Below are 20,932 nucleotides of genomic sequence, written 5' to 3' on the forward strand. Positions count from 1 at the left end.
AAGTTCCATATAACTGCCTTTCTGCATTTTCAAAGGCTGCCATCAAACAATTTATAGATAAAGAGTCACTTAGAAGCTGCACCTATCTCAAACAAGGGTGACCTAAGTTTACTTCAGAGGCAAAAAGGAGTTCATTTCTTTGCAGTAATAGGAATAAAATATATGTCATGCACTGGGTATGATAGAGACACACTTGTAATCCCAGCACTCAGAAAGCTGAGGCAGGAGGATTGTAGCAGGTCCAAAGGATTGCCTGAGCCACGTAGTGAGTTCCAGGCTGGCTTGGGCTGGGCCAGAGTCCCTGTCTAAATGACTATTCTTTGGGCAAATGGAGTGGGATGCTGAGTATTTAAATCTCAATACTTAATTTAAGTATTAAGATGTTGTTAGAGTTTTTTAGTCTTGTTAGTCTTTTTGTGCTGCTATAATGAAATACCTAAGAATGAATACTTTTTAAGGAATAAAATTTATTTTTACAGTTTAAAAAGCTGGGCAACCCAAGATCTAGTGCTAACAGTTGTTTAGTGAGGAGGGCTCAGGGCTCAGGGCTCAGGATTTGCTGTCAAGCTGATACCCTGAACACTGTGGTCCCATAGGACAGAAGCTGAAAGGTCAGAAGGAGATCTTTCTGTTGAGCCCTTTTATAAAGGAACCTCATCACCTAGTCACCTCAATAAGGGCCCACTTCCTCATACTGTCACAAGTTTGAAAGGGAAATATTCAACCCATAGCAAGCACCTAGTATGTAGATAAACCTTTTTCTTAGAAAATGAACATTTGATCTGGGTGAAGGTGGTGGATGGACACTTTTAGTACCATCACTTGGGAGGCAGAGGTTGGTGGATCTCTGAGTTTAAGACCAGCTTGATCTACAGAGCTTGTTCCAGGACAGCCAGGACTACACAGAGAACACTTGTCTCATAAACAAATGAAGCAGAAGAAGAGGAAGAGGAGGAAGAAGAGGAAGAGGAGGAAGAAGAGGAAGAGGAGGAGAGGGAAGAGGAGGAGAAAAAGAAAAAAAAGGAAAGAAAGAAAAGAAAATGAAATTTTGTGGGGATTAGAAAGATAGCTCAGTGGTTAAGAGCACTTGCTTTTGTTTCAGAAGACCAGGGTTTGGTCCCTAGACATAAGCTTCTGTAACTCCAGTTCAAGGAGTTCTGACACACTGTCTTCTGAAGGCACTGGATACATACATGGTGCACATATGTACATTCAGGCAAAATATTCTAACATAAAAATATTAAAAATAGCCAGGCATGTTGGTACACATCTTAACCTGAGGAGGTAGAGGCAGGTGGATCTCTTGTGGATTAGAGGTTAGGTTGTTCTATATAGCATGTTATAAGTTATATATATATACATATATATATATATACATATATATGTATATATACACACATACACACACATATATATACATATACATATATGTATATATATGCATACACACATACATATACTCATAGATATATATAACTTGTAATAATATATATTATTATGTATGATAACATATTATTATGTATAATAATATATTATCTATCTAACTATATCTCTATAGATATCTACAAATCTATGTAGATAGATAGATAGGCGGATGGATGGATATAAAGAAAACGAAATTTTGAAGGCCAGTGGATCATCAGCACTTGCCGCCAAGGCTAATGACTTGAGTTAGGTCCACATGGTAGAAGGAGAGAACACATTCCCCTAAGTTGTTCACTGACTCTACACATGAGCCCTGGGGTATGTGTACTCATCCCACACACAAAATAAAAAAAATGAAAAACTGGCCGGGCGGTGGTCGCACACACCTTTAGTCCCAGCACTTGGGAGGCAGAGGCACAAGGATTTCTGAGTTCAAGGCCAGCCTGGTTTACAGAGCGAGTTCCAGAGCTACATAGAGAAACCCTGTCTCAAAAAACCAAAAATAAAATTAATTAATTAATTAATTAATTAATTAAAAATAAAATAAAAATGAAAAACTGAGATTTCAAGGAAAACTTGATTTAAGAACTTTGTTTCCACCCAGCAAAGAAATGTAGTTTTCATTTTGTTTTCCATTGATCACACTTTTCCTCTGTTGACCTTTTTTTTTTTTAATTTTAATTTAATTTTACTTATTCACTTTACATCTAGCTCACTGACCCCTCCTGGTCACCCGTCCCACAATCCTTCCCCCTCCCCTCCCCTTCTTCTCTGATCAGGTAGGGGCTCCCCTGGGTGTCCCCCACCCTGGCACTTCAAGTCTGTGAGGTTAGGTGCTTCCTTCCCACTGAGGCCAGACAAGGCAGCCCAGCTAGAAGAACATATCCCACAGACAGCAAACAGCTTTGCCACAGCCCCCTCTCCAGCCGTTTGGGACCCACATGAAGTCCAAGCTGCACATCTGTTCTGTGCATGTGTTCAGGGAGGCCTTTGTGTATGCTCTTTGGTTGGTGGTTCAATCTCTGAAAGCCTCAAGGATCCAGGTTAGTTGACTCTGTTGGTCTTCCTGTGGAGTTCCTACTCCCTTCAGGATGCAACCTTCCTCCTGTTCTTCCATAAGAGTCCCCAAGCTCCATCTGCTGTTTGGCTGTGGTGTCTGTATCTGTCTGAGTCAGCTATTGGGGTGGAACCTCTCAGAGGACAACATGCTCCTGCCTGCAAGCATAACAGAGTATCAGTAACAGTGTCAGGGACTGGTGCTTGCCCATGGGATGGGTATCAGGTTGGGCCAATTATTGGTTGGCCATTCCTCAGTCTGTTCCATCCCCCGTTCTTAGCCGCCGCCTTATTACAGGAGTATTGTAGAATATGTTTGCTTAGCGAAATCTAAAATTAATCAACCTGATTTTAGTGTTCTCTACATTTAACCTAAAATGTGTCATTTCAACCCTTTTCCAAGGCTCTGTTCAGTGGCTTTGGTCCATTCACAGTGTTGTGCAGCATCATGACTGTCAACCTTCACTTTCCCATAATCTCAAATTGAACTCTGTAGCCATTAACAGTGACCTCCAAAGTCCTTTTACCCCCAGCATGACAGCCATTATTCCTTTTCCTTTCTCTATGAATTTCACTATTCTGTGTATTTCATGTAAATGGAATTAGATGGTATTTGCCCTTTTTTAATCTGGTTTATTTCAACTAATGAAATGTTTTGAAGATTTATTATTTAAGTCTGAGTAATATTCTGAGACCCAAGGACAACTTCCAGAGTCAGTCCTCTCCTTGTGACCTGCCTTTCATCAGTGTCAAATAATGTCCATTATGTAAGTCTTCTGGCCCTCTGTAGTTAGCCCCTAGTGCTGTGTGCTTTTGATGTGTGTCATTGAACCTGCTTTCTGTGCTTTGGGAATGTCTCCTTAAGTTCATGGAAATGCAACAGACTTTTGAGTTGACTTTGTATCTTCTTACTTTACTAAGTTTTGTTTATTAATTCAAGCAGTATGTGGGGCTTTCTGCATATAAAATCATCCCTGTGATCACAAGTCATGTTTTTTTCTCCCCTCCAGTTTGAACACCTCTCCTTTCTCTCTTTATTTAAGTGTTTTGGTTGGAACTCCAGTATCATGCTGGGTAGAAGGCTAAAATGAAGTTACTGATTTGTTTTGGATCTCATGTCTGGTCTGTTTTTTGGGGATCATTATTTTTCATTATATTTCAGGCTACTTGTTAATCTCTTTTCTCTGGAGTTCTCAGTTTTGGAGGTATCATCCGACTTTGCTTTTTCTTGGCTCTTGAGTCCCTGTGTTTTTGTTTTGCACCTTACCATTCAGTTGCCTAGACTTTCTTTATATTTCTGCCTTTTTTTGTGCTTTTTTTTTCCCCAAGAAGGATCTCATACAACCCTTGGCTGATCTTAAACTTGTATTGTTGCTAAGGGCTGGCCTTGAACTCCTGATCCTCTTTCCCTTATCCCCTAAGTTCAGGACTTACAGTCATGTGCATCGCTGTGCCCAGCGGTGGTGGTGACTTACAAAGAAAAAGATATTTCCTGATGCTGTGACCTTTATAGGCCGCATGGCTTGGCCGTAGGTTAGATGAGATGCACCCTTGTAGGTTCCTCAGGAGTAATCAACACCAGTGACTTTAGAGTTTGTGGGCTTCCCTTTTAGGAGGCTGAAGCTCTTTTAGGGGAGGTAAGTTCATAGGACGTCCAGCCTCTAGTGGCACAGGTCAGATTCTGTGGGTTGATTGGAAATACCTTTCTTTCTGGTTTGCACAGGGGAATACAGCTGGCATTGTAATGCGGTGGTTCCCCTTCATTTCCTCAGGTCTGTGTAAGGATAGTATTACGCTGGTGGACACGGCACAGTGAGTATTCACAAGGCAGTTACCCGGCACTTTCTGACCATCCAGGTATAGGCTCTACTGCATACTCAACAAGCCAAGCTCTGGACCAGCTGGGCCACCTCCCCAGCCCTACCATCCCCATCATTCTGATTGCTTAGAAAGAGAAGAGGAAGACAGACAGGCTGGCAGAGCAGGGCAAGGCACTCACTCAGTCCACGTGCACCCACACCCTTCCACCCACTTAAGTAAGTAATGTAAGAAAGCATCTTTGCTGTAGAGAGGCAAGAGGAGGGATCTGGGAGTTGACTCCTGGGTAAAGTGTTTGCTGCAAAGCATGAGGACCTCAATTGGACTCCTAGAACTTACAGAAAAAGCCAAGCATGGGATTTGCAAGGGTTTCAGCAGGTAAAGGTGTTTGCTGCAGAGCTATATACAGCTTGAGTTTGATCCCAAAGACAAACTTCCAAAAGTCATCTTCTAGATGATAATTGATGGCTACTGGAGAGGGAGAGTCGGCTTCCTTTTCTTGTCTTTTTTCTTTTACTTTTTTTTTTTTAATTTTTATTAGCTATTTATTTACATTTCAAATGATATCCCCTTTCCTAGCTTCCCCTCAGGAAAGAAAAAAAAAAACCTATTCCCTCCCCCAATCCACCCTTTCCTGCTTCCTGGCCCTGGCATTCCCCTACACTGGGGCATAGAGCCTTCACAGGACCAAGGGCCTCTCCTCCCATTGATGACCGACTAGGCCATCCTCTGCTATACACATGCTGCTGGAGCTACAAGTCCCTCCATGTGTACTCTTTGGTTGGTGGTTTAGTCCCTGGGAGCTCTGAGGGTACTAGTTAGTTCATATTGTTGTTGGTCCTAAAGGGCTGCAAACCCTTCAGCTCCTTGGGTCCTTTCTCTAACTCCTTCACTGGGGACCCTGGGGTCAGTTCAATGGATGACTGTGAGCCTCCACTTCTGTATTAGTCAGTCACTGTCAGAGCCTCTCAGAAGACAGCTATATCAGGCTCCTGTCAGCCAGCACTTGCTGGCATCCACAATAATGTCTGGGTTTGGTGATTGAATATGGGAAGGATTCCCAGGTGGGCAGTCTCTGGATTGTCCTTCCTTCAGTCTCTGCTCCACACTTTGTCTCTGCAGCTCCTTCCATGGGTATTTTGTTCTCCCTTCTAAGAAGGATTGAAGTATCCACACTTTGGTCTTCCTCTTTCTTGAGTTTCTTGTGGTTTGTGGATGAGAGTTGGTTTTCATTAGGGGTGTCATTCCGGGTAGATTGACCAGGTTCGGGTGGATAGTCCCACACCTCTATGCACATAAGCAGAACTCAGTGGATTTTGGATTTAATGTTTTTTTTTGTTTTGTTTTGTTTTGTTTTGTTTTTTAAAAGAGGACAAGAAGCTAAGAGAGGAACATGGGAAAAGGGTCTGAGAACAGTGAATATTATCAAAGTTTATTTTATACATGAATGACATTCTCAAGGAATAAATAAAAACATATAGAGGCTAAAAAAAATTTAAAGGTTTATGTAAAACAAGTTGTCCTCTGACCCCAGACTAGTACTAAGGTATTCATGTGTGTGCTCACATGCATGTGTGCATGCACACACATGGTGCACACCTATAACTCTAACAGTGGGAGGTGGGAACAAGGATCTGTAGGATTCTGAGTGGCAATTTGGGGAAGACATTAGCATTTAGTTCACACAGAGGAATTTCTTTTTCTTTTTTAAAAATATAGTATTGTTGCTTAATCATACTTTCCCAATAACTTTTGCCAAAGTTATAGAGTCTACTCTCTATTCTGTCATTTTTAAAATATTTGTCTAACATTATACTGTTAATTCCTAATTCTACAACTAAGCTCTCAGGGTTGAGAAATTCAGTTTGGCAATAGCCTAATTTAATAACCACACAGCCCTGGACTGTGCTTTATGTTTTAACTGTTAATGGTGTTTAACATAAAAGAACTCAGAAAAATGGTCACCCAATTTCTAACCCTGATGATTTTCCCACTCAGCACTTTCCATGAAGAGGTGGATGTAGTAGGCAATTTGTTGGCTCTGTTAACTTCTGTCTGAATCCTCACCCACTCCCTGGAGCCCACTCCTCATTTTTGTACAAAAGGGATGCTTTCAACATGATCTTAGGAAATATGTCCAGTGTATGCCATATGCAAACCTACCGCTTTATAAACAGAATCTGTTAGATCAGGTTTTAGCTCAGTAAATGTCTATTTTGTGTGAATCTCTGTTACAACCTAAAGACAACTAGAAAACAAAGGAAGTGTCCCTGCTCCAAACTAATGTAGAAACTTAACTTATTTAACATGAAAAATTAACCATAAGTATGTAGACAGACATCTTTTATGGACCAAGGTATCATGATCTCTGCTTTTTTTGGTTTGTTTATTTAAAGATGGGGTTTTGTGTAGCCCTGGCTGTCCTGTAACTCACTCTGTAGACCATGCTAGCCTCAAACTCAGAGATCCACCTGCCTCTACTTCCCTAGTTTTGGGACTAAAGGCTTGCATTACACTGCCTAGCTAATGTCTGCTTATTTCTAATGGCTCAAAAGAAGAAACAATTATGTAGTGAGGTATGGATATTATAAAATGTGACTTATGGAACCTAGATGTATTTGGGAATTGTGCAAAAAAAAAAAGTTATAAAGAAAAAAATCCTACTTACAAATAAATAGTTAAACCATAAATTCTAGTCTGGTATATAATTCATTCTTTATTTTGTTTGAAACCATCTTGTGTATCTCAGGTTGACTTGAATTCATTGTATGGTTGCAGATGACCTTGAACTTCTGATCCTCATGTTACGTCCTCTCTCTCTAGTGCTGAGTCCCATAAAGATGTGAGCCCTGTGTAGCATGCCTGAGGATTCGCAAGCACAGCCCAGCTGTATGTCTATCGCCTGTGTATCGTCTGCTGGGGAAGAATTTTGGGTTGAGTTTCCATGTATAGGAACAGCAAGGGGTAATGGTAGACGGGAACATGATGAGTTTTGGCACGGGAGGCTCGGCATATGTCCAATGTCACATGTCTCAATACTCCATGTGCTCTAGTTCAAGAACATTGTGATAGGGTATAAGGAGTGATTCTCAGAATGTGCCAGCTGAGGGACATGTTTCCCAGGAGTCCTAAGACCCTACAAGGGAGTCTCTGAGGTCACATGTTTTTTATGATAATACTTGGACATCATTTACAAGCCACTGTCAATTTTAGAAGTGTCCAGTAGAGTTTCCCAGAGACTTTATGAGAAAAAATGGCAACTTACATACAGAGGAGATATGAGATTCTATTGTTTTCTATTTAGCAAAACACTAAAAAGACTTGGGAAAATATAAACCAGTATAACCCTTCTGTCTTTTTTGTTTTGGAAAATAGAAACATTTTCCTCAAAACAGTTTATATGTTAATCTGTAAAATGTCACTATTACTTTGATTTTTTTTAAGATGTCACTATTATTTTGATTTTTTTGAGATGCATGCAATTATTTAACACTAGAGAACTTTATCAGACTTAACTTTGATAGGTTAATAACAATAGTTAAAATGCCAGTATTTAATAGGTTAATAACAATAGTTAAAATGCCAGTGTTTCTTGAAGATGTTCAGGAGGAGCTTGCTTGATACCACAGTTACAGAATGGTTGCCTTAGCAACCAAAAGTGCATAGGCTTAAATTCAAGTCAGGGCTTTGCCTTCTGACTATAGGCAAATGTAGTAGCAACTGTAATTGAATTGGTTTCTTCTGCAGTAGATGGCTGTAATTTTACTCCAACATATGCACCTATAGGAAAGCATGGTGGTTCAATATAAATAAGTTGAGAACATAGCCCTCTTTGCTTAAACAAGCCAATTTTAGGAAAAGATAAACTGTTTCAGGCTGGTTAGGTTGCGCTCTGGTCTTTGTTTTAATTTTGGTATCAAATTCATAAAATTTCCTTATACATTTTTCTCAGTTTCTCAGATAACCATATTAGGAACCAAATGTACTTCCATCCTTTTCAGTCAAAGGGGTTATGCCCCTGATACTCTGTAGTATCGTGGTGGGGCCAGGAGCACTGTGCGAAGGAAGCCACTGATCGCTCTCAGGATCAGAAGGTTATTCCTGGCTCCCTCTTGTGTAAAATAGGCTAAGAAAGTAGTGCACAGGGAGCACCTGTGCAAAAGCAGCTGCTGGAGGATGGGACTCACAGAAGGCAGCTGCTGGAGGATGGGACTCACAGAAGGCAGCTGCTGGAGGATGGGACTCACAGAAGGCAGCTGCTGGAGGATGGGACTCACAGAAGGCAGCTGCTGGAGGATGGGACTCACAGAAAGTAGGTGTAATGATTTTCATTTACATAGAGCAGAAGATGCACCAGTGTCTTTTCCCCGACTCCATGAACTTCAGCTAGGTTAGTCACAAGTTCGTCAGCAGTATTTCTCATTACACTTTTTCCATCTCTCTCCTCCAAAGGGCTCTTGAGTGGACAGACTTCCCCAACAAATGCCAAACTGGAGAAGCTAGACTCTCAGCAGGTGCTGCAGCTGTGCCTCCGGTACCAAGACCACCTGCACCAGTGCGCAGAGGCGGTTGCTTTTGATCAGAATGCTCTAGTCAAGCGAATCAAAGAGGTAACGTGGCTGTGGGGGACTCCATCCCAGGTTGTGGCAGTAGTAAGACATGCTGGGGAATGTTCTCAGGTGAGAGCAGCCTGGCATTTGACTCCTGCTTCACAGCTGAGTTGGTCAGGCTCGTTGTTTAATTTCTCGGCACATGAGGAATGGGCCTAATAATAGTCCAGCGTTGGGTGTAGTGAGACTGCTCCATTGCTGTTAGCTGTGTTAGTGTAGAGAGTCTTCTTATCATGAATATGATCTAGTTAGACCTGTGCTTAGCTTTTTCTTGTGTATAGCTTCTGTATTTCCTATTAATTATTTGCTTTGAATGTAGGAGCCTTAGCATATTCTTTGCTTTTTCACTGTTAGTACATGAAAGCCCGGTGGTTCTTATTGCTGTATGGAAGTGATTTTACCTGTTTAACCCTAAAGACTTTTGTGAATGCAGCTCAAGTATCATTCATGTGAAATAGCCTATAAACACAGAACATGGTACAGGCCTGGGACTGCACATTAGTTAGTTGAGAAACTGCTTGTTTAGCAAGTGTGAGTCACTGGGGTCTATCTCCAGCACCATGTAAACTTGTTATGGTTGGTATACACCTGTGAATCCAAAACTCAGGAGGTTAAGACAGGATCAGAAGTTTGAGGTCACTCCCAGCTACATAGCAAGTTGGATGCTATCCTTGATACAAAAGACTCTATCAATCAATAAATAAATTTAAAGATGATACAAATGTGTAGTTACCAGTAACTATACTAGGTTCTTTGCTTAAGCACTGAAATGATTTATTGACCAATAAATGGGAGCACCAAGGGATAAGCAAATATATATTTTAAATTTTTCAATCAAGGAAGAACTCATACTCTTCTGCTATGAGGTGATATTATATGAAGGAGAGTTTGAGAGCTGTACTAGGAGAAATTGCATAGGAGGATGGCACCTCTGTGTGTGGTTAACAACTGGCCATGGGTCATCACCTCTGGTAAGAGAGTTGAACATGAAAAGCAAGTGATGGGTTGCTTTTAATGAGTAATAAAGATAGGCTGTTCGGACATTCTGAAGGTTGTCTGTTCTGAACATTCATTGTAGCAGCAGGTTTAAACTGGCCAAACACTTCCACCATTTAGCATTATTTTCATAAAGGTATGAATATATGCATTTTCTCTAATGAATAAAACAACTTGGTTACTCAGACATCGCAGTGGCGAAATAGCTGACATAAATTTATTTAGTTTCAGTGTATGGCCTCTTGGCTCCATTGTTTCTAGGTCATGATGAGGCAGAGCAGCACAGCAGGAAGTATGTGGTGGAACAGAGCTCATACGTTTGTGGCAGCTGAGAGGCAGATATCAAGGGGCCAAGGAAAAACCATCCTTCAAAAGCACCTTCCCAGTGACCAACATCAGACATTAGACGCCCACCTTCCTGTAGATGCTAGCAAGCATCATTCTCTGAAGGAGTTAATCCACTGAGTGTGGCAGAGCCCTCAAGATCAAGTTACCTCACAGTGAGTGCATTCACTGGAGACCAAGTCTCAAAGGAAGGCTTCATGTCCAAATCGTAGCACATGCTACTATCTGGAACTATTCAATAAGAACTTTCTCACTGCTTGGCATTGGCGTAGCCTTAAATATATATGTTAAGACAGGGTCTCATGTAGTCCAGGCTGGCACTGAGCATAACCTTCAACTTCTAGTTCTCCTCCTTCTGCTCTCTGAGTGCTGCGATTACAGGTGTGCCCCACCACACACTATGCAGTGCTAGGAGTAGAACCTAGCACCTTGGGCGTGTTAGTTAGGCAAGTACTCCACCAACTTAGCTAGATTCGTAGCCCTAGCCTTTCAGATACTTGTTCAATTATCTTATGATCTGTAGAACTCTAATCCCCAGCGTTGAGTATGCATAAGTATCACTTCAGTTTGTTCGTTTGAATGATGTGTTCTCCCCTCCCCAGCCAGGGTGTGGCCTGTGATTCATTGTTTTAATAAGCTTGCCAAATGATACCTAATGCTGCCCTTCATTAACTGGGATGTGGGAGCCACTGGTATAAAGGGCTACTTTCCAAAACAAGTCTAAAAACTCATCCTGTGTAGGTTAAACTTCTTGCATATTCATTACCACACCCTGAAAAGTCACATCATACACATTTAAAATTTTGCATACTATTTAAAGTTCTTAGGAATCTCACAGTAAAAAAAAACTAGTACATTCCAAACTAACTTCACTTCAAAACACTTGTCTTAAGTAACATCTGTTAACATCCTGCAGAAGTAAAAGCTTATTATTAGTATATATTCACCATATAAAATGTTTCATTATGACATTTTCATAAATGTCTGTAATTTGATCATACTTTTCATTTACTCTTGTTTTTCCCTTTTATGCCTCTACTGACCCTCTTATCCCAAATAGTTTTTGTCTTAATACATTTTAATACAATTTTTTATTTATTCTTTAATTTCAGAGCTGTATACACTGTATTTTGGATCATACCCGTCCTACCTCCCCCTAACTCCTCTCTGCCTTCAGCTACACACACCTTCCAACTTCATGCCTTCTTTTTCTTTTTGTGACCCACTGAGTCCCATTTAGCGTTGCCCACTTGTGCATGGCTGTGAGGCATCTGCTGGAGCATAAAGCAACCCTACCAGAGAGAGGCCAAACTCATGAAGAAAAGTGATTCGCCTTTGAAGAGCCATCAGCTAACCTTTGGCGTCTCCTCAGCTAGAGATGGGCGTCATGCAAGCCTCTTGCATCCATGCTGGGTTCTTGACTGACTTGTTTTGTTTAGGATCACATACCTGATGTGAGTTTATGAATGCAAGGAGCCTGGTTTACAGCGGCTCTACCGCAGTTCTACCCCAACCTCTGGCTCTTACAGTTCTCAGAGTGCTGAGCAGGACCTTAGCAGCTCTCAGGGCAGAGGGATTGAGAGTTTCAGGATTTCCATGGGGGGTGTCATGTGTCCTTTATATTTTAGTGGGTGAGTGTTAGCAAACTGCTGAACCATGCATCATCCATCTCTGCTCACTGCAACCTAAGGGTTGGGATTTGTTACTTCCAGATGAATGAGGCAGAACACGTGAGCAAGCACAGGCCCTCTGCTCTTACCCTAGAAGGTCATAGAGATCTGCTTGCAAGTAGGAGGAAGTGACAGTGCTGTACGTGTGGAAAAGCAGAGACTTAGTAATCACCAGGAATCTGCAGCAGAGGGTTAAGCAGGCATCCATAAAGCTACAGTGCCTGGGATCACTTTGCTTACATCAAAAGGAAACCTAGCTATATCCATAAAACAATGTCAGATTTAGAACTCAAATGTAAAATTTGAGTCATGCTCTTGAATGATAAATTTTATGTTTATAAATATGTGCATGTAAAAGTGGAGAACAAGAATGGAGCTAGCTACCTTCCCAGCATCACAATCGACTTTGACCACTGTTTTACTTATTGTCTGTAAGGTTACCCCTTACCCATCACCAAACCAGTATTGCTGAGCAACTGTGGCACACCCACTGACAGGTTAGTCTGGCTGGTGAAATAAAAATACACAGAACAAAAATATAAAACCTACATCACTATCAACGGGGCACTGTTAGTAGAGTGCTGTCAGTGGAGACTGGTTGTAATGTGGAATTTCTGTGAGCTATCAGGATACCCTTGAGCAGTGGGCGCTAAGTGAAATAATAGAGAAAACAGGTCTTTGGGATGTTTCATGTTCGGTGAACATTAGAGCCACATGGCAGCGTCCAGTCCTCACACTGTCTCTAACTAGTTGTGTAGCCTGAGATTGCTTACTCAATCCTTGTAAGCCTTAGTCTCTTGGTGTGTTCAGAGATATAACAACTGTACTGGCTAGTTTTGTGTGTCAACTTGACACAGGCTGAAGTTATCACAGAAGGGAGCTTCAGTTGGGGAAGTGCCTCCATGAGATCTAGCTGTGGGGCATTTTCTCAATTGCCCCTTGTGGGTGGTGCCATCCCTGGGCTGGAGGTCTTGGGCTCTATAAGAGAGCAGGCTGAGCAAGCCAGGGGAAGCAAGCCAGTAAGAAACATCTCTCCATGGCCTCTGCATCAGCTCCTGCTTCCTGACCTGCTTGAGTTCCAGTCCTGACTTCCTCTAGTGATCAATAGCAATGTGGAAGTGTAAGCTCAATAAACTTTCCTCCCCAACTTGCTTCATGGTCATGATGTTTGTGCAGGAATAGAAACCCTGACTAATACAACAACAGTGAGGTCTGAGGAGGGTTAAAGTGAGTTATTCTAGGTACCATGCTTAGAAATGGGCCAGCTGTACAGTCAGTTGTGTCCTTGAGTCATTGTCCTCGGTACACATGGTAACTGAAAGAGAAAAGCCTGACCTTGCCATGAATTGGCTCATGTGAAGTTTCTTGATTCTAGTAGCAGGCCAAGTCCTGGCCCATTTAGAACACTGCCTTCTACAACCCATGTGATAAAACTTGAAGAGAGTCAAGACAGATATTTTCTGTAAACTGTGGTTTCCCACAAACCCTGAATGATTTCTTTCATACCAAAAGTATGTGATTTTTGAAATTTTTGTAGTTAATTTATCTGTTTGGTCTGATTCTAGTACTACTTGTGAATGGCAAACTGGTTCACTCCCTAGGAGCTGTGGTTGTCTGGAGATCTGGAAACAGATGGTGGTAAAATAGTGGTCCCTGGTTTCTAAGCAGGGACTTAAATGATCACTTCTAATCACTTTTGTTGGGTTTGTTTGTTTCCTTGTTTGTTTGTTTGTTTGTTTTGGTATCTTTCTGTTAATGATTGAAAGTGGCAGACAGGCACTTTACACTTTAGGCTTCATCTGTCATTGAAATTCAGGTGTACTGAAAGGCCAATTATAAGGAGACTACCTGTCAAACAGTATGTTTTTCTTTGGAGACAGGGGTTAAACCAGAATATTCCTTCCAGCCAAAACTGCCACATCTTTGGGCATTCTGCTGGGCCTGCTTGCAAAAGATTATCACATCTGTGCCTATTGACTATCTCCCTTCCCTCCTAAAAGGAGGGGTAGAGAGGGTCATGGGATCCTCACCTGGGTAGCCCTCCTCCTAACCATTTGCTTGCAGTTCTGCATCAATTGCACATGGTCTTCTGGGTGGGACTAGAGAATATAGGTGAGAGGGAATCAGGAGGAGAAGGTGTTCCATCTATGTAGCTATGGGAAAGGCACTGCCCATGCTGAGTGCAGACCTTCACGTGGCTGCTTTAAGGTTGTCTGTGGTCCTGTTCATAACTCCTCACCTATGCTACGTAAATAAGCCTAATAAGCTCATTGGTTCCCTGAAGCAAACTTTGATGGAATTATGTCTAGTTGTCCTTAGGACTTTAGGAAGAGGGGTAGATGCTGCTCACTTTGTTTCTTTCTTGCCCAGGGAAGGAATTTTAGCAACAACGAGGGACTAGGGAGGAGGCAAGTGGTAGAAGACACAGCAGAGACGGTGGAACTTCTGTCATGCTGAGCTGGGTCATGATTTGGTCAGCTGCTGTCCCTGGACACAAGTCCATAGCTTCTAACCCAAGATAAAGCTACTAGACATATATTCTTGCAGCTAATCTGCTAATATAACCTTGATTAAAGATCTTAAGAGTAAACTCTGGTCTGACTCTAGTAATGCCTCTGTTTTTAATGCTTAGATCTATTGGCATTAGTATATGCTATTTGCATAGGATGCTAAGAAGCACCAGGAATTTTGGTGGAAAGAGTTGCAGTCCCTGCTCAGAAAGACGTGGTCACATAAGATTGGAAACAGATCCTAAAGAGTCTCTAATTCACTGCACAGATCAAGAAACCCCAGTCCTTATAGTTTACTTGGGACTTTCCCAATGCTTTTCTATTACTTAATGACGAAAATGATTTTGAAAGGTGAATTGTGTGTATATGTATGCCGGTGAACATGGGTGTAGAAGCCAGAAGTCAACCTCAGATGTCATTACTAGAGGCACTGTTACCTTGTTTTTTGATACAGGGTCTAGAACTCACTGATTAGGCTAGGCTGGTTAGCCCAGCAAATCCCAGGGATCTCTCTACTGCTGCAATTACAAGGGTACATCACTACTCCCAACTTTTTTTTAGAATGTGGGTTTGGGGTCAAAGTCAGGGCTTCATGTTTGCATCACAAACCCCTTACTGACTGATGGCTCTGCTGATTGCTATATTCTCTCTGTGTGTGTCTCTCTGTGTCTCTCTGTGTCTGTGTCTCTCTCTCTGTCTCTCTCTCTCTCTCTGTCTCTGTCTCTCTCTGTCTCTCTCTCTGTCTCTGTCTCTGTCTGTCTCTGTCTCTCTCTGTCTCTGTCTCTGTCTCTCTCTCTGTCTCTGTCTCTCTCTGTCTCTCTCTCTCTGTCTCTGTCTCTGTCTGTCTCTGTCTCTGTCTCTCTCTGTCTCTCTGTCTCTCTCTCTGTCTGTCTCTGTCTCTGTCTGTCTCTGTCTCTGTCTCTCTCTGTCTCTCTCTGTCTCTGTCTCTGTCTCTCTCTGTCTCTGTCTCTTTCTGTCTCTCTCTGTCTCTCTCTCTCTCTGTCTCTCTCTCTCTCTCCCTATCGTATGAGATGAACATATGTATCTAATCAAGGAATCTAAATCTGAGATGCTCCACAATATGGAACTTTCTGGGCATTGCCTTGAGAAGCAAACAGTGTCAAATTTGGGAACATTTACAATTTCAGATGGCTGGTTCAAAGGTGTGCAAATGGTAAAGTCTGTGCAAATATCCCAAAATCCAAAACAAACAAACAAAAAGCCCTCTAAAGTACTTTGAGTACAAATATTTCATATAGGAGATTCTTACTTATGTTCTCCTTGTCTGGAACCCTTTTTTTCACTTTTAGTTACTCTGTTTTCACACAGTAGGCACTCACCTGAAGCGTGAAGAAATGTGCAGGAGCTGCCATTGTTGAGTGTGCAGCCAGGATAGGGGTTGGGGGCATGAGAGCCCAGAGGGTTTCCTTCTGTAATGTAGACCTGGATGGAGCCATTCCCCAGGTATGGGAGGTGACTACTGTGTGTCCCCCAGGGGAGAGAGTGGCTCCCAGAGTGTAGCGCCCTATGCTGGCCTTAGTGTTCACACTGTGCCTTCAGTTCACTAAGTCTGACTAGCATAAACCACTGGCCAGGCAACGCTCTGTCTGCCACTGTACACCGAATCTCCTTTAAATAATAGGAGCTGACTCCTGCCCTTGCTTTGACCACATTCTGGCATCCTTTTCTGCTTTCTTGACCTGAGATTATAAAATGAGTTGAGTGCTTCATTTTAAAACTAAAGGTTTTGGCAAAGCATTGAGATAGCTGGCTACTTTTTTTTTTCCTGAAATACTGAGACAAAGCATTTGCAGAAAAGTCTGAATTTTCTGTTTCTGTCTTATACATTACTCTGATATAAATTTCAGATTTAGAGTACACGATGTAATTATAATCCCTCCTTCCTCTTTATCCTCTGGGCAACCTTTCTCTGCAGTAAGAAATCCAGTTGGTCCCTTGAGTGGAGGAAATGTAGCTGGAGACCGGGCTCCCTCTGGTTCTGGCAGTAACACATGCCGTGCCGTGCTTCCTCGGGCCTTGGCCCCATGCTCCTTCCCACCATCCCCGCCCTGCCAAGACACAGAAATCTTGGAGGAGGGCCGAGTCAAATTTATTACTTGCCTGTTGGAAATTTAGAGTTGTGTTTTTTGGCGAGACATGAGCACAGCCCGGTGATTTGGCTACCCCTGCTCTGAGATTTAACTCTCTTCACATTCAGACACTTTTGAGCATGTGTGAACAGCCGTCCTTACCCGCAGCATGCCTGCTCTAGATGTGTCCCTTGACACCTGGCTCTGTCAACTCTCTTGTCAGCTGTCTTGGTGCTAGCCATATGTGCCAAGCTCTAAAGCCTCCTCTGCAGATGAGGCAGTTAGAGGCTAAGGGTAGCCTCCTCCTGTAAGGAGCCCCAGAAAATACCTGCAGCCTAAAAACTAGTGGGTGGGAAGTAGTAAGGACGCTTAGTTTATCGACATGGAAATAGGCCTAGAAAATGTCTTCCTGTTCTGCATTTCTTTATTGAAAATAAGAAGGAATATTAGCAAAGTTGGACATTGGTGCTATGATAGTTTTGATCTTGTATGTCACCCAGATGCCTGTGTGTTAAAGGGTTGGTCCCCAGCGTCACACTCTTGGGAGGTACAGCCACCCAGGATGGAGATCTCCAGGTTATTTATAGTTGCCAGATCCTTCAAGAAACCCCAAGCTGTGTAGCTTCGTGGACACAACCTCTAGCTTCTTGTCCTCTCCCTCGAGCTCCTGTATGCCAGTCTGCTGCAGGAAGCAGACTTTTCCAGAAAACTCCATGCTCCCTGTCTGACTTACAATTTACAGTGGTGCAAATTTCAAGATTAGTGTAAAGTTCTAAGCTGGTTCTATCAGGGTTTGTTTTTTTGTGGTAATAGAAAGCTGACTCACTGCTGAAGAGCCTAAAAGAATGTCCAGCTTATAATAAACAATGAGTGTGCTTTAAATGAACAGCCTCTTAGAGGCTTCAGTTACTTCATCCTACAAATGGATAAGCTGTCTCATTCTGTTGGGGAAAATAACTTTTTTGAAAGTAGTATTAGAATTGTAGGCTGTGCTGCAGCTATAAATACACTTGGCATGTGTAATATTTTAGGTGTTATGGAAGTGTAGCTTGTACTCATGTTCAGAGAAACTCTTCCTTGTTAGCAGATGGTTCTCTTCAGTTGAGTTCAGATTTCCAGGTTCCTCACACCTTGTGGCTTTGTGATCTCCATAGCATCTACCTGGCAGAGCACCATTCCATGGCAAAGATTATTAGGAGGATCTTCCGGGCTGAACCTACCGGTTTCAGATAACTATGGCTTGAACTCAATTACATGGCTATATCCACAGGAGCCTGGGAATGGGTATGTGCTCATGATTACACTAAACTTTGAGCCATAGTTGGAGCATAGTTGGACTTCTTCTACAGTACATGTGTTGCAAAGCTTGAGACTCTGGGTCAGGTCACATAGTAAACTCTACAGAGTTTAAGTCCTACTCTGGGTGAAAAGCAAGACTTGTGTGGGAAACTGTGTTCTTAAAGATCACTTTAAGAAAACCAAGATCATCGAATAAAATTAACTATTCATTCAACATGACTTCAACTGGGTTCCATACTCTTAAAGATCAGAAGGAAACATGGCAATGAATTAATCAATTACATGGCACATTAGTGATGGGATTCTTAGTAATACTTCCTCAGCCTGTGTTTATTTATATATATATGTGTGTGTGTGTGTGTATGTATATATATATACATAAATTATATATATATTTTATATATATATATATATATATATATATATATATATTACAAACTCTTCATCTTAAACATACAGATTTTTTTCTTACCAAATTTGCTGGTTAGTTTTTGTCAAATTGATACAAATTAGAGTCACTTGGAAAACAGGAACTTTAGTTGAGGATTTGCCTCCATCAGACTGGCCTTTGGGCAAATCTTTGAGGCATTTTCTTGATTAATGATCCATGTGGAAGGGCCCAGCCACTAAGGGTGGTACCACCCCATCAAGTCGTTGGGATATATGAGAAAGACTGAGCAAGCCATGGAGAGCAAGGGTGTAATTAGTGCTCTTCATGGTTTCTGCTTCAGTTCCTGCCTGCAGGTCCCTGCCCTGCTTGAGTTCCTACCTTGGCAACATGGCTGTGACATGGAAATGTAAGTTAAACCCTTTGCTCCCCAAGTTGGTTTTTGTCAGTGTTGTATCACAGCAACTGAGAGTCAAACTAGGACACTAAGACAGAATGTGCTCAGAGCTCTGAGTCCATGTTCCTTTATCCATCCCCTAGGTGGATGAACTAGCAAGCTCTGTGCCAGGGTTCTACATAGGTGTCAAGGAATTAGGACTAACAAACAAAAGAATCCTTCCTAGATCCTATACTCCAGTGGAGAAGCAGACAATAAGCAAGGCAGAAAAAGGAAATAAAAAAAGGTAAAAGTAGCTAGCATATAAAAAGATAAGGTTTAACAATTATAAAATAAGGTAAAGGGAACTATGTACTGTCAGTGGGCTAGAAGGTACAGACAGCCTGGCATGGGCAGGCCTTCCTGCTGTCAGTGGGCTAGAAGTTATAGACAGCCTGGCATGGGCAGGCCTTCCTGCTGTCGGTGGGCTAGAAGTTATAGACAGCCTGGCATGGGCAGGCCTTCCTGCTGTCGGTGGGCTAGAAGTTATAGACAGCCTGTCATGGGTAGGCCTTCCTGCTGTCGGTGGGCTAGAAGTTATAGACAGCCTGTCATGGGTAGGCCTTCCTGCAAAGTAACCTCTTAAGCTCTCCTAGCTAGTACAGAGCATCAGAAGACCTGGAACTATCTTCATGTGAGAGAGACTGGATTTGTTGACAAATATCAGTCAATGCCCACCAATGCACTCCTTGCCAGTCTTTTCACTGCTCAGCTACCTGCTCATTCTGAAGTCTCCTCTGTTGCTGGGAAGATACTTGAAGGCCTACACCACTCCTTATGAAAACATTTCCTACTTCTCCCAGACTTCAAAGATTCCTAAAGTGTCTCCAGGGGACAGCCCCAAAGCTTAGTTGACATTTTGGTGGGACTCCACAGCTCCTGCTTTGCTCACTGGTCAAGAGAGCTTCTTTCTTGTCTGAGGGCAGACTAACTTGCTGGGGATTGCTGATGTAGAAGGGTATGGTGACAACAAGACTGCAGATCAGACCAAAGGACCCTAAGGAGCTCTGAAAACAAATATCATTTCTGGAGTAAAGCGTATCTCAAACCCAGTGAGATACAAAGAGGGGGTGTGCAGAGTCGCACTCTGTCAGCATTGGAGCATGTCTTCTATGATGGCTCCTTCCTGCATCCCAGAGCACCTCAGCATTTCTTTCCCTTTGTTTTTGCTGAGACTTTGGTTCTCTGTTGTCAGACACTCACCTGCCTTCAATATATTGTGTAATGGTCATAACTGAAGTCTCCCAAATCTGCCAAATGTAGGCTATTCTGTTCTACCCACCTTGCTAGAATAATCCATGGTCCACCTCCTTGCTACACTCGTCCTCTATCAGAAACCAGCCTAACCATCCTCCCTTATCAGAAGGAAGGGTTTGTTTCTTCCTTAGAATTGGGAAAATGTTTCCTGAATCAATGTATGCACTGAGCTTGCATAGTTACACTTACTGTGAGTAGGAAATGATGTGGGCCCCTGGCCTCATCAGTCATGAGCAACCATCCAGTCTAGTATGTTGCTGTAATATAATAGCCCCTGGCTGATGGCAGGGCAGTATTACCAAATCCTTAGTCTGCTGTCACCATCCCAGGTTGAACATTAAGGTTCATTCTTCAGGCCAATGGTAGAGGAGTTTAGTGAGGTATTTATCCCAACCACATCTGCAGTTCTTCTCTGGGTCACGGGGGCAGTGTCATCCCGTGAGATTTTTAGAGGGATTACAGAGCATTTAGCTAATCCAGATTGCCACTGTGTAAAACTACCAGAATGTTACTTAGCCTGTACAGAATTACTTTCCTTTCATCTTGGACATTGAAACAAGGAGTCCTAAAATGATAGCTCTGTATGTTTGGAGGTCTTCATCAGTCTTCCCCTACTTCTTCTATGACTTTTGGGGCCCAGGACTTAGTATTGGCCTTCCATCCCCAGGTCTCAGACTTAGGCCTGGAGCTGAGAATTACAGTGAGTGTGAGACTCTGATATGAACTGAGTATGTAGTTCCTGTGTAGCCTTCTCTCTTGCTCCCAGATACCCTGACTGAGCTCTCTCTCCCAGACACCCTGACTGAGCTCTGTCTCTTTTTTTTTAAACTTTTATTGCATTATGATGAGAAAAGTTACATGATTTTAATTTATCTGAATTTGTTAACATTTAAAAACTTATTTCAATTAAATATAATTGAATCACATTCTTGTTTCCCTTTTGTACCACTGCTCCTCCCAACGACCCTTCAATACCTACAATATCTTTTTTATCATATTCCTTAAAATTTATAAAATATTATAACAATAAAA

General features: G+C 42.2%; 1 protein-coding gene across 5 annotated transcripts in view; it reads left to right on the forward strand.

Annotated features, from left to right (window-relative positions):
* The window catches only part of Borcs5 (BLOC-1 related complex subunit 5), a 70,461-nt gene that overhangs the window by 37,028 nt on the left and 12,501 nt on the right, over nucleotides 1–20,932 (forward strand). For 4 of the 5 annotated variants that reach the window (XM_031383635.1, XM_031383637.1, XM_031383638.1 and 1 more), the window contains one exon: nucleotides 8,752–8,909. In XM_031383635.1, coding sequence (XP_031239495.1) covers nucleotides 8,752–8,909 — 158 coding nt within the window. Of the gene's footprint in view, nucleotides 1–8,327; nucleotides 8,612–8,751; nucleotides 8,910–20,932 lie in introns of those variants that run through there. The other variant, XM_031383636.1, reaches the window with a different exon arrangement.

This window comes from Mastomys coucha, unplaced genomic scaffold (assembly GCF_008632895.1).
Source record: "Mastomys coucha isolate ucsf_1 unplaced genomic scaffold, UCSF_Mcou_1 pScaffold20, whole genome shotgun sequence".
NCBI classification, from domain to species: Eukaryota; Metazoa; Chordata; class Mammalia; order Rodentia; family Muridae; genus Mastomys; species Mastomys coucha.